This window comes from Leptinotarsa decemlineata, unplaced genomic scaffold, assembly GCF_025532065.1.
Source record: "Leptinotarsa decemlineata unplaced genomic scaffold, Ldec_3_MD MMD2_tig00004839_RagTag_RagTag, whole genome shotgun sequence".
NCBI classification, from domain to species: Eukaryota; Metazoa; Arthropoda; class Insecta; order Coleoptera; family Chrysomelidae; genus Leptinotarsa; species Leptinotarsa decemlineata.
This window is the reverse complement of record NW_027412612.1, coordinates 90139-104254: the sequence shown is the minus strand read 5'-3', so window position 1 is coordinate 104254 and position 14116 is coordinate 90139. Positions and strand designations below refer to the sequence as shown.

Genomic DNA, 14116 nt, shown 5'->3' with positions numbered 1-14116 from the left:
AAACACAGCTGTTTTCTAATAGATATTCAACCAAAATACATCTACTCATAGTGACTATGGATGTATGTGTATCCCACCTAGCAGTTCTACTCATGAATCAGGACATTGATTTTCTTATACATACACATCTTGTTAAGTACACAAAATCACTCAAGAGAAATAGCACTACAGTCCCACCTTGAACTCGTCATGCAAGCCTTTGGGTTCTGCAAATAACGAGAGAAATTACAAGGCAAAATTTATTAATTTACAATAGATGTAAGATGGTCAATTACCTTCCGTTGATCATCAGATGTATTGAATAACTTCTTTGGTTCAGAAAGAATGTGAACTATTTATTGTCTGTAAAAGTATATTAAAGTATAAGATTTCTGTATTTATAATTATTGAAATTTACAGTTCCAGCATAAATTGAACAAAGTTTAATTCAAATATCTTCCATTATTATTATTTTAATTTGATTTCATTGAGTCATATTTTTTGCTATGATTGCATGTGCAGGTCATCACTGATAGACCAATTTGACACTTGACCCCCATGCCAATTAAAATTTTGAAAAAAGTTGAAGTCCTCCCCCAGCCATCTATCGAGCAATCACAGTGTTTTTTTTCAAAAAATAGTATCGGTAATAGCCCCCAAACGTTTTTTTCATGTTTCTACGTCAAACCGTTCAAAAGTTAAGTTAGTTTTTTATCAGTCTGAGGTGAAATTGTATTTAATATCCTTACCAGTGGTAAATTAACTTCCCAGTTTCCTTGTGATGGGATTTCTATTATATTCAGGTTTCCACGAAAAGTAAAATACCGTAATGTTCAGAGAACACCATGGTTGAATTTCTGCAGACTGCATGAAAGTAGTTTAGTGTCTTTTAGAATACAAATACAAAATGTCTTCTGATATACTTTAATTGCTTACTACAACCTTTTACATTGAGCGTGTAAAAGAGTTCTTTTTTTCAAACAATGTGATCATCAATTATGACATATTCACAGAAATAAGCAAAAGCTTCATCAATACCTGAGAAGTCCTCTTCAATTTTGGAGATAGTTTCTTCCATTTCAATATAGAATATAAATTTTTGCTGTTTTTCTTTCAGATCTCCAATATAAAGAAGGGATTTTTCATCATTTCTCCTCCACTAACATTACTTTCCCTGGGCGGTTTTATCAGAGAATAGAGGGACATTAGGCGGAATATTTGTCCAACTTGAATTGACTCGGGATGAGTATTGCATCCACCTGCAGCTCTCATCATCCCAAAAATGCTGAAAATGATATCAACAAAGTTGACTGGAATTGTTATGGATATATGAACATTATCACCTCCAAATGATTGAATACTGCTAGAATTTGCCAATTGATGTTTTGTGACAGAGTGTGAATCGGGTAGAATACTACAGGATGGACTAGGAAAAACGTTTAGTGGAAGTTCAGGAGCGGTTTCACTGAGAAATAAAAAATATCAAAATACCTATTTTTATTTTAAAAATGACTATCACGTCAATTTCGCAATAGAACTTGTCTAAAATCTAAATTTTTCATGATGATCTTCTACCACATAGTAACGGCTATATATCCATCAATTTACTTGTCTAAAACATGTTTTACCCTTTAGATCAATAAATGTTATTTAATTAAATCAATAAAACTATATAAATAATCACACAATCCTTATCAGATATTTGGCAGAAGCTTTATCAAATATTCTTTGAAAAAACTGATCACAGAACTAAATATAGGAATTCAAGTATTTCAGTTGTTCATGTTTCAAACGGAGTTTTTTCCACTGGATAATCCAACTGCAAACTGAAAAATAAAACCAGTTATTAAAAAATGAAAATCAATCTTTGAATCTGGGAAAATTTCAGCATCCTTCATCAACAATTTTCAATAGCTCATGTAGTATGATTTCATGACTGACTTCAATGTTTTGGTTGGTTTTCGGGTTTTGCTGTTGTCTTCTTTGGTAAACTCCAAACGTTTCAACTGCAACTACGACAGTCAGCGGCGTTGACGAAGTACTCCTCATAAGATATTCATTGAAACTAATTTCAGTATCAACTTTATTCTCTAAGATTACTTCATCAACGCAACTGAATATGATTGTCTCAGTTGCAGTCAAATATTTTTACTGAAAATGATCAGGGCAAAGCCAGGAAACTAACTATTACGAAATTATACAGGATGGGTTTATACATTCAGTTCGATTTTAGAAATATTTCATGTTGATTTCAGAATCGAAGTTACACTAAATCATTATTTTATCTATTCAAAATTATATCTGGTTTCATTGATTGTCCAGAAATTCTCTCCCTTATAACTTCCAACGTTCCATGGAGGTCCATTAGACAAATAAAGCTATTTATTACACCATATCACTTAACTAACTATTGGTATCATTCTCCTTTATCTGAAATGTTGAGACTTGAAAATAACTACTCTGATAAAATCAATTTCTTCTGTAATAATGAAAATATTTTTAAGAATCTCACTCTTTGCTCATGTAAATGTTTTTCATTACTTTGATTGTCCTTCATTCAACACACATAAATGTGTCTATAATAATTATACTAGTAGTAGTATAAGTGGTTACAGTACAAGCTGTCTTTGTTATATAATTTATTGTAAACAAAAATTGGGGTTCACCTATATACAAATGAATAAATTGAGATCCCTGTAAATAAACATGGACAAAAGACTAAAATGGTATTTGTTAAAATTTGTTTTTCTGTTAACCAGCTGTCGTTCCCCTACAAACGGCAGCCCTCAGAAGTCGAAACTTGTGCGAACAGGGATTAACGAAATCTTACCTTTTAACGTGCGATTCTTAGCATGTATACCTAAATATAACCCTTTGTTCGATAACAACTTTTCCATTAATTTTTTTTATACCTACTGGCATTTCATTATTCCCGTCTCACAAGAAAGATTCTAAAAGATACACCTCTTTTTGATTATGTTCTCAGAAGAGGCTGTTTATAATAATGATATCGTATTTATTATTTTCATGTGTAAGCAGGATGCTTACACAGATATTGACAAATATGAAATATCAGGAAATACAGGGTGAAGTTAATGAAGTTAATTTTCTGTGAATCAGGCATTTGTAGAAAATGTTGTTCAACTTTCTTCCACTATCACCTTTTATTATATTAGCATCTATTAGCCCGTATTGAATAATGATGTACTTTTATGAAAGGTATGAAGGGAAAATATGATGTAAAATATTGAACAAAACAGCAGCTGCGATCATTGAAATGAAAAATAATATGAAATGATATAACTAAACTCCACACATTCAGACAATTTGTGACATATCCCTTTTTCAACATGATTCAATTAAATAATTGTTAAATAAATATCTCTTCTCATATTATGTTATCAATAACTTTCTTTAAAGTCCGTTATGAGCCTTATATGAAATTTGTAAAAGGACATTGATATGCTTGAGTTGAACTGAAAACAACAACAATCTTTTATCTTCAAGAGAAATGAATGGCATAGAGTGTTTGTTTCCAACTGCGAACTTCTCAGGGTTACCGTTAGAGAACAGCCGGTTGAAAAGAACCTTTTTTTGTAGATAGGTAAAGCTAGAAGGGGTTATTTATCATTTCATATATGAATAATTTGATATTTATCATTTTGATAACACCAAGTGTTCTCTCTTGATTTGTATGTGATCAAATTTGCTTTTGATACCTTATTCAACGGATACTTTCCAACTATAGAAATTATTAGTAAACTGGTTCTGGAAATGGTGCACGTTTTCTTGAAATTCGTACAATTAAGTACTTCTCTATAAGTGCACCTTGAAAAAATATACAAATCTTTGATAGGATTTATAGGTAGTGCTGTAGAAACTGAATACTCACATGCATGATGGTTTGGCACCCTTCAATAGTTTTTTCTCACCAATGAAATGGATGGGAAAATGCTTTGAGCAAATAAAAGCACCATCAGGCAGATATTTCCTAACAGCATCCATCCACAGTTTCCTCTTGTTTTCATCCTATAAATTACAGTTTCGATCAGGTACAATGCACAAATAAAACCATTCAAATCACCAATTGAGAACAAGTAAAGTTAAAAGAGCATACTGTTTGGTTGCTTGGAATTCTATATGCTAACAATTACTACGAGTATATATTTAAGAGAGCATTAGGTTTCTCATCATACATGAATAGTCTTTTAACCACCCAATAATTTTTTCTTATACAAGTCCACAGAACAACAACACCCTCGAGTTCTACAATAATTTTCCACAAGATTTCAAAAATATACAACATTCTGTTAGGCTTGGGGAACTATTTGTTTGACATGGAGCCCTACTCAGTCAGTGATTTTCAAACTTTTAATCTATGATTTATTAATTGTTGATATAGATTTAATTTTTTATTTGTTTTAAATTTTATGCTGATATTAATATCATGATATTTTAAATGGATGTTAAATTTCATGTAACTGTAAACTTACTTATTTCTCATAATAATTCTGTAGAAATGCAATAAATCTATCTGCATACTGTAATATTCATCTGTAGGTATCTATGATTCTATGAGTAGACTTTTCTTGCAACTAGGTATTGAGTTGTATTTAAAAAAATCATAAGTAAATGTTTATTTTCAATTTGATATTATGATTAAGAAAATAATGATACTCTAGTAGCAGAAGGTGGATTTGAAAGGTTGAAGGATTATTCAAAATATAAAGTTGGTTTTTGGTGTAGGCTGATACAAACTTAGTTTATCCGTGGTGGATTGACAGTAATTATAAAATGTTTCATTTACCTTTGGCACTGAATACAGATGATTACTCGAATTTTTACACTGTCCACGCATTTATTACTACTGAAAAATGTATCCAAACTAAAATAACTGAGAACTAACGAACGAAAACTATAATAAAAAATGTAATGTAATGTAAAGATTGGGATGACAAAAAATATCAATTTCAAAATACCAAAAGTTGAAAATTCTTTTTGACAATGACAGATAATAATTAATTTGACTGACTCAGCGGGGACTCGAACAGTTCAGAATAGCGCCATCTTAGGAAAACTCTCGTAAGTGTTGTTAAAAGCAACAGGTGGTTCCTTCAAAAAGTTCAAAACAAAATCTATGCGTTACCAACACCAGGGTTTTTAGGAATCTTAATCTACTCATACCTGAGAGGCAGCACTAGTAGTACGGACAAACAATAAACTATTCACATGTAAAACAGTGTTATTTACGTACCTAATATTAATTTATTATTTAAAAATATGAAGTTGATATAAAAAATTATTTTGTGCTAGTATAATGCCAACAAAGCATTGCTGTTTTACGAATTGTACGTCGGATAATTGATATGCGGAAGAAAACGTGTTTTTATACCATTTATAAAACCTCATAATAATGAGGTTAGATGTAAGAAATGGATACATGCTTCGAAGAGAGTGGATTTAAAAGTGCAAAAAATAAATAAATATTCATATGTATGCTCTAAACATGAAATGAATAGTAAATTTTTCATAGTTAATTACCATTGATTAGAATGAGATATAACCTCAATCGTTTATTGAATTATATTCATTCATTATTTTTAATCAAATTTATTTCATTACCATCTATATTTGATTCATATTTCACTCGGAAATAAATCTAAAATTCATAATCATTTTGAATTTTTTTTATTACAGTTTGAATCTACCGCTACTCTTACTAGAGTCTGTGTACTAACCTGTTTATTAATTCACTTTTTTTTAGTTACTTTTAAATTACGGCATGCAAGCCAACGTTTTAATGTCAAGTACAACATTGTTATCCTTTACAGTTGTAAATTTCAGTTTTGCTCCAGGAACATCTTCTTCTGTTAAAAACATTATTTTTTAATTGTACATTACATATGTTCATATGAGGATTAGGCAGTGTTTGTCCCTACCGAACTACTAGCGCTGCTAGTGAGTGATTTTTCGTGCTTCAGGAAAACGCTTCATTCCACATTAATTTTTCATAGTGATTTTAGGATAACTTAACCTGTAACCGCTACCCTCGGGTCCTGTGGACCCATGGACATGTTGATTCTTGTCAAAAAGTACTATACCCGAGAATACCTACCACAGAGAAGCGACATTAACGTCGGATCCTTTGATGTTCGGTGTCCCAACTCCGAACCGAAGATTTTGAGTGATAGACAACGTGGTTCACTGAGAAAAATGACCTCTCAGCGATATACACTAATAAAAATACATACTCTTACGTTCTAGTATAGTACGTGAGCTCACTGTGAAATATAAAATTATAGTGTGAAGGGCATCTTACTCCATTCAATTTTAATATTGCTAATTGAACAACTTTCGCAGTAATAATAGAGAATATTCAACTATGTGGTCAATTTATTATTATTTATGATGAATTGGCTTTTATAAGAAATAAATTAAATTACTTTATTTTGTAAATCCAATTCATTAGATAGAAAATTAAAATAAAGTTATGATAATAGAATAATGCTTATATTATATAATCATTTTATATCCTCTGAAATAAATAAGTCCACTAAGGATGAAAGTTTTGAGGTTTGTTTTTTGCCATTGTGGAACTTTTTTGTTTTTTGAACATTTTTAAATTAAATTAAGTAAAAACTGGAAATATTCACATTTTTGTAAGTAATAGCAATAATTGTCTAACCATTAAATAACCTTGTAATTTTTAGTTAAAATGGCTGGTCGTATTTGTGCAGTGTCAACTTGCAAAAGCAATCAATTGACTTTAAAGAAAAGTGGTGTTACTGATGTAATATTTCACTCTTTTCCTATTGCTAAGGATATGGTTTCCACAACTTTGCAAAAAGAATGGATTCGTCGCTGCAAAAGAGGGGATAAATTCACTCTCAAAAATGGATTTGTTTGTTCCAAACATTTTACAGAAAATGATTATGAACGAGACCTTGAAAATGAATTGTTAGGTAAAAACTTATTCTATTAATTTACTGCTTAAAATAAATATGTTTTTTTTATAGGTTTGCCTTTGTTTCGTAAATTGAAAAAACTGCAGTACCTAGTGTTAACCTAAATTATCCAACAATTGATAAAGAGAGGGTAGTTTTACAGAATACAAGTCGCAATATTAGAGCCTTACAGAAAAAAACACAATGAAACTATCAGTATGTTACTTGAATCAAATTTGGATAATTTTAAGCCATCCACTCTCAAAGTTACTCTTCTCATAATATTGTATCTCCTCAACCTCAAGCTGTTCAACAAAATATACAAGGATAACAAGAACTTGGCCCCTCTGTTGACACGGTGGATATTGATTATAAAGCAAAATATGAGCTCCTGCTTAGAGAGCACCGTAATTTAAAATTTCACTGTAGAAAGAAAACGAATAATTTGAAATATCTTACCAATTATTACAAAAATAAGTACTACAAAGCCAAGTACCAAAACAAATATTGCTGAGAACATCTTAAAATCTAGTCTTACTAAAAATCAGATTGATTTGCTTTCAAATAAAAAGAAGAGTGTTCACTGGACGCAAGATGAGATAGCTACAGCATTTACTATAAGATATTATAGCAAAAAATGTTATTTGTATTTTAGATATAGTTTAAACTATCCTTTACCAGCACTCAAATGTTTTGTATCCAAACATGTTTTAATAATGATGAAATTAGCTGGAGACGATTTCACTGGCTTTGAGAAAACAGTTGTTCTTCAATTTGATGAAATAAAAGTTGAATCTGTTCAAGAATATTACGTAACAATTGATGAAATTATGGGACCCCACAGTTACATGCAAGTTGTACTAGCTCGTGGGCTCTTTTCTAAGTGGAAGCAGCCAGTCTATATTGCATTTGACCAAAAAATGACAAGGGAAATATTGCTAAGTATTATTTCTGAATTGCACAAAATCAATTATAATGTGGTGGCATGTGTAAGTGACTGTGGAGGTGGAAATATTGGATTATGGAAAGAATTGGGGGTTCCACGGAATATTAATCGAAAATGATTTGAATAATGAGGTGATGACATATCAGTGAGATTAAAAAAAAATTATCATAATAAAACCTTCTTCATCCTGGCACTGATAAAAATGTTTATATGTTTGCTGATGCTCCACATCTTTTAAAGCTTATTCGTAATTGGTTACTTGACACAGGTTTCATTTTGTATGGAAGTATACAAATTACCAAAGAGCCCCTTCAGGCACTTATTGGTTTAACAAATGTCGAAGTTGATCCCTGCTGGAAAATCAATCAATCTCATCTTGATTGTGAGAAAAGTCAAAGGCAGAATGTGAAAATGGCTGCTAAACTTTTATCACATACTGTAGCAAAAGCACTTTTACGGTACAAGCCATCTCAAAACATTAAAGAAAATGAGGATTTGGCAGAATTTATTGAATATATTAATAATTGGTTTGATATTTTCAATAGTTATGTCAAAACTGGAACTGTTCCATTCAAAAGTGCTTATGGCACACATTTACATATGCAAGAAGACCACCTAACAAAAATTATTGATCAAATATTTTCAATGCGACCAATTGGTAAAACTAGATTGCAAATTGTTCAAAACGGCATGATAATGTCTATAAATTCTTTGAAATTGCTTTTTAAGGATATGAAAGATTTGTTTAATATTGATTATATATGCACCCATAAACTAAACCAAGATGGACTTGAAAATCTTTTTTCTCAAATTAAAAGCCTTGGTCCAAATGAACATCCTAGTCCATTGGAAGCAATTTACCGAATCAGAATGATCATTCTGGGAAAAAATTCTACCATCCTCCAGGCTGCAGTAAATACTGAAGAACCGACAATAGAAGAATATATTACTCTAAAAGTCATGAAAAAAGGTGTAAATTGAAATTAACGCAGACACGATTTTAGAGCAGACAATAGGATCAAATTGCAGTAGCTCATTTTCATCTAGTAGTTCTGATATTTCTACTAACATTCCTTCAACTTCAAATACAAATATTCCAGAAATAACAGAGGACTCTTTAGAATATATTGCTGGATACTTTGCTAAAAAGCATAAAAATGATCTACCTGGTTTGGGCGATTATACTTATAAATAAAAGCAGATCATAATTATAATATTAAACCCACAGATAATTGGTTAGAAAAAATTAAAAAGTGGAACAAGCTTTTCGAAAAACATCATTTAAATGGATTTAGAAAAGTGCCAGGAGTTGTAAAAACTCTTTCAAAAAAAATTGCAAAAAGGGAAGATTTTCCTCTAAATATTATTTTTGAATTTTGCAAACTGAGATAAATTATCAGAATGAAATATAATGTCGCAACTCAGTTCTCGCTTGGCTATTAACGAGAGGATTTTTATTTGCTGTTTCACCCGCTCATTTATTCATCCCAAATAATGAAAGAACTCATTTAAAACTTAATAAAATATTTATTGTGAAAGAAACGGAAAAATACTTTAAATAAACTCGCACTCAATGTTAATAAAAAAAATACATTAAAATAATCAAAAAACTTACATTATACTGCCACCCAGCAGGATTGAAGAAAAGGAGATGTGCTGCATTTCTGATGACCCAATCGATACGTAAATGAATACTGTCTGTTGACTGTTAACTGTTAACTCTTATCCATGATCTTGACCTCCCTCAATATTTAGAAAGAATTATACGCTGACATTGCGACTTTGATCCGGTCACTGTACTGAGGTAAAATGCACAGCATGCAATCTGTGCCAAGTTTGCATATTTGGAGATTGTTTTATATTCCATATCCTGTGATCGGATCAATTTCGATGTCTATGAACTTGAAATATCAAAAGATGGAATTCTGAATACTGAGTGTTCTTGTGTTAAAATATTGAAGTGAGGTTGGAATATCTTTCAATTCATATATTTACTCAAATGAATCTGAATCATTTCATGATTATTTTCTATATTTGACAATAATAACTTAAATGCCGACGGTCACTTAAAAGGTCACTTAAAAAAAAAATTTAAACAATTCTGATAGAAAAAAAAACGAAAATTAAATAAAGTCATACATTAGTATTTTAAATTTATTTTTCTACATTCATGTAAAAAAATTAATTCAAATATATTTAGTGGATAATTTTCTTCCTTTTTGCTCTAATGTAGTATTATAATATATTAAATTGTAGATTTATCAATTTCATCATTTATGGAACAAAGTTTAAGTTAAATTATTCTATCTAAATTTCTCATTTTCTTAATAAAAAATAAAAACCGTATCATGTATTTTCTGTCAGATGAATAAAAAAAAGTTGTTACACCTATAAACAATTTATTACTTACATATATTTTTGATTATTAAGCATTTATTATGAAAGATGGAACAAAAAGTTATTAAAAAATTTTTTAGATAATACTATTATCTAAAACAAACTTCATTACAAAATTTTTGTGGGAAGTTTTCACGAAAATAATAAAAAACTGACGAAACCTCTTACTTTCAAAAAGGGCAAAATAGCTCGCTCTATCATCCATAAAAGCAAAATGTTTACTTAGTATAAATCCATCCTATATAAAAATAATATTTTAATAAGGGATTTATTTACATGAGATTTGTTTATTTTAATTTAAAAGTGGATTACCGAATCAATCCCAGTCACCACTGTTACGTCACGAGATCACGTGACGTATCCAACAAAATCGCAAAAGAAAGCAATCCTGTATGTCCATTATCGTTGGGTATTCTCGGACTATACAGTAATCGCTCGTATCCTCTTGAGTATTCCTCAAAATAGTTGCAATCGAACGGCCGTCGAGTGCGCATTAATTTTTAAATCCATTTTAACGAATTTGAACTAATTTTGGGTCCACGGGACCCGTGGGTACTTTTAACGTTATATTTTCTGTGTGATTTCATAAAAGGTAAAAAACAATTTTGATTTGTTATTATTATTTTCAACTAACAGAAACTAACTGTTCTTAGATCGGATGAAGAGTTGATGAAAATAGTAGATAATGATGAATTTTGGAACGATATTCAAAACAAAGATGATGTTTTGAATAATAAAGGAGATCGGTTGCGTGCTATTGAAGATGTACTTCATTATGGAAATGCAAGTGATGTTGAAGAAATGGATTTTGAGGAAATAAGCGATCACGATACAGACAGTGAAATTTATTAGTGGCAATTTTATGATCAAGACTATGACTCCGATGATAGTGAGTTAGGACAAATTAGACATCGAATTTCCAATCGAAAAGTTAATTGCAAATTACGAGATACAGCCTCCGATATCTTCAATATTGATCCAGAACGCCCTGTTGAGCTACCTGCTGAAGTTTCCAGGTCAAAAAAAAAAGATGTTCTGTATGTCCATCGAAAAACGACCGTAAAACCAACCATAGTTGCGACATAGCCAAGAAAACCTATATGTTTGCAATGTGCAAAAACAATTTGTCCAAATTGTTTGTGATTTTTTTTTATACTTGATATGGGTTAACATTATATCATAGAATACTTGTTTTCATTTTGAAATAAATTTTTGCAGAATAGTTCGTTTTTCTGCTTATTTTTGTAACGGGTCTCAGGGACTCTGTTGTAGTGGTTAAGTAACATATTTATGTGGGTAGTAGTTACGGGTTAAGAAGTGACTTAATGCATTTTTTGTGTTTTGAGTGTTACTGACGAATTGTCAGTGTTAAATCGAAAGATTTGAAGTTTCAACCCAAGAAATGTTGGCAGATGTTATTATGTACTTGAAACTGGTTGTTTATCAGAACGAATTCCGCAAAACAGGTGGTAAGTATAAAGATTATATACTTGAATACAAGCTTTTGGTATGGTATTGGAATGGAAAAACTTTTTTATTCAGCCACAGAGGTCTCAAGTTTTCAGAAAAATTTCGTTTTATTTTGGACAGAAGCTAATCATGATTTTTGTAAACATATAGGTAATTACTTATTTGTGTGATAGCAATATTTCATTTATATCACAACACATAAAACTACAATATTTCCTTCAAGAATCTGATGAAGATTCCTTACGTTTTTTATTTTATTCCCATCATATTCTTATTGCATCAAGAAAAGTGAATCAACAGCGTGCAAGAAACAGTAAGAATTTTTGATTTTCCACTTATTGATACTGGAAATCAGTTTCATTACCAATATACAAACAATAAGTACCTACTCATTTGAAATTCAGCTGAATATGTCTATAATCTTTAATTTTCATACAAATTACATACATATAATACAAGTCAAATCATTGTGAAGGTGAGAAATAATAATAACTTCCTCATTTTCCCAAAATTTATTTGCAAACTTCACAAAAAAATCAATTATATAGGTATGATAGGAAGAAAATTTCAGCAATAAAACATGAGATAATGAATGTGTAACTGTGTTATATATAAATGCAGTGTGTCACAAGAAGTATGCAACAAATTAAAACCTATTTTACTCTGAGTGTCCCAAAAAAAGTTATTTGTGATAGAAGTTGGTGCTTCGCAAGGAATTCCATGATGGGTGATGGGGAAAGTTGTGTTGAGTCCTTGGTTTGTGCATTAAACGTCATTCTTTTCACAAAGTCATTCAAAAGCCTCTCTATTTTTGGAAATACAGAAAAAATCATTGGGAATATTTTAATGTTTCATAAAAAGAACAAAAATCAAAAGCAATTATTTCTTATATACTGTTATGAATTCATGAAACAACAAATATTTCAATAACTACGGAACTAAGGAATATTAATCGAAAATGATTTGAATAATGAGGTGATGACATACCAGTGAGATTAAAAAAAAATATAAAACAATTTAATGAGGACCTTCCTAATATTCAAAATCTGAATAATTCACTAGATTACACAGAAATATTCCCAGTGAAATCTTTGTCGAACTTTTCGATTACCTGTTAAGAGATCCTTTTGATAAGCACCAACTTTTAACTGATTTTTTTTTATTAATAATAAAAAAGTTTTCTCTTTGATGCGTAAAATTTGGAATAAGCGGTTTATATACGAAGAACAATGTAATGAGTAGAAACACAGCTGTTTTCTAATAGATATTCAACCAAAATACATCTACTCATAGTGACTATGGATGTATGTATATCACACCTAGCAGTTCTACTCATGAATCAGGACATTGATTTTCTTATACATACATATCTCGTTACATACACAAAATCATTCAAGAGAAATAGCACTACAGTACCACCTTCACCAGTAACTCCTCATGCAAGCCTTTGGGTTCTGTAAATAACTTGAGAGAAATTACAAGGCAAAATTTATTAATTTACAATGGATGTTAGATGGTCAATTATCTTCCATTGAATCTGTCTTTTTAAATCTGTTTTTCCGTTAATCAGCTGTCATCAGATGTATTGGTTGGTACATATGTATTGGTTCAGAAAGAATGTGAACTATTTATTGTCTGTTGAAGTATATTGAAGTTAATAATATTTCTGTAATTATGGTTATTGAAATTTACAATTCCAGCATAAATTGAACAAAGTTCAATTCAAATATCTCCCATTATTATTTCAATTTGATTTCATTGAGTCATATTTTTTGCTATGATTTCATGTGCAGGCCATCACTGATAGACTAATTTGACATTTGACCCCCATGCCAATTAAATTTTTGAAAAAAGTTGAAGTGCCTCCCCCAGCCATCTGTCGAGCAATCACAATGTGTTTTTTTTGCAAAAATAGTATCGGTAATAGCCCTCAAACGTTTTTTTTCATGTTTCTACGTCAAACCGTTCAAAAGTTAAGTTAGTTTTTTATCGATCTGAAGTGAAATGGTATTTAATGTCCTTACCAGTGGTACATTAATTTTTAGTTTCCTTTAGATGGGATTTCTTTCATATTCATGTTCCCACGAAAAGTAAAATACCGTAATGTTCAGAGAACACCATGGTTGAATTTCTGCAGACTGCAAGCCTAAAGGAAACCTTCTGAAGCAGTGAATTCCAAAGCTTTGCCGTTTATTGTTAGAACGTGACCTTGGAAAGAGATGTGATGAAAATAGTTTATTTTCTTTCAGAATACAAATACAAAATGTCGTCTAATATACTTTAATTGCTTACTACAACCTTTTACATTGAGTGTGTATCTGTAGAGTAGGGAGGGTGAGTGTAAGCCCACGCACTTAGGACACATGTGACCCATTGTACA

The 14116-nt window shown here is 30.7% G+C and overlaps 1 protein-coding gene across 4 annotated transcripts; it reads right to left on the bottom strand.

Moving 5' to 3' along the window:
- Positions 1 to 1017: 1017 nt before the first annotated feature.
- Positions 1018 to 4971, bottom strand: LOC141484157 (uncharacterized). Of its 4 annotated transcripts, XM_074179249.1 has the most exons (4): positions 4787 to 4971; positions 3872 to 4008; positions 1323 to 1444; positions 1018 to 1264 (listed from the first exon to the last, which is right to left on the bottom strand). In XM_074179249.1, exons 1-4 carry the CDS (start codon positions 4835 to 4837, stop codon positions 1251 to 1253), a joined length of 324 nt encoding a protein of 107 aa, XP_074035350.1. In that variant the 5' UTR covers positions 4838 to 4971; the 3' UTR covers positions 1018 to 1250. The 4 variants fall into 4 exon arrangements, with proteins under 4 accessions (XP_074035350.1, XP_074035347.1, XP_074035351.1 ...); XM_074179246.1 differs by having other exon boundaries at positions 1018 to 1444; XM_074179250.1 differs by lacking the exons at positions 1018 to 1264; positions 1323 to 1444 and adding an exon at positions 1460 to 1805 and having other exon boundaries at positions 4787 to 4923.
- Between the last annotated feature and the right edge of the window lie 9145 nt (positions 4972 to 14116).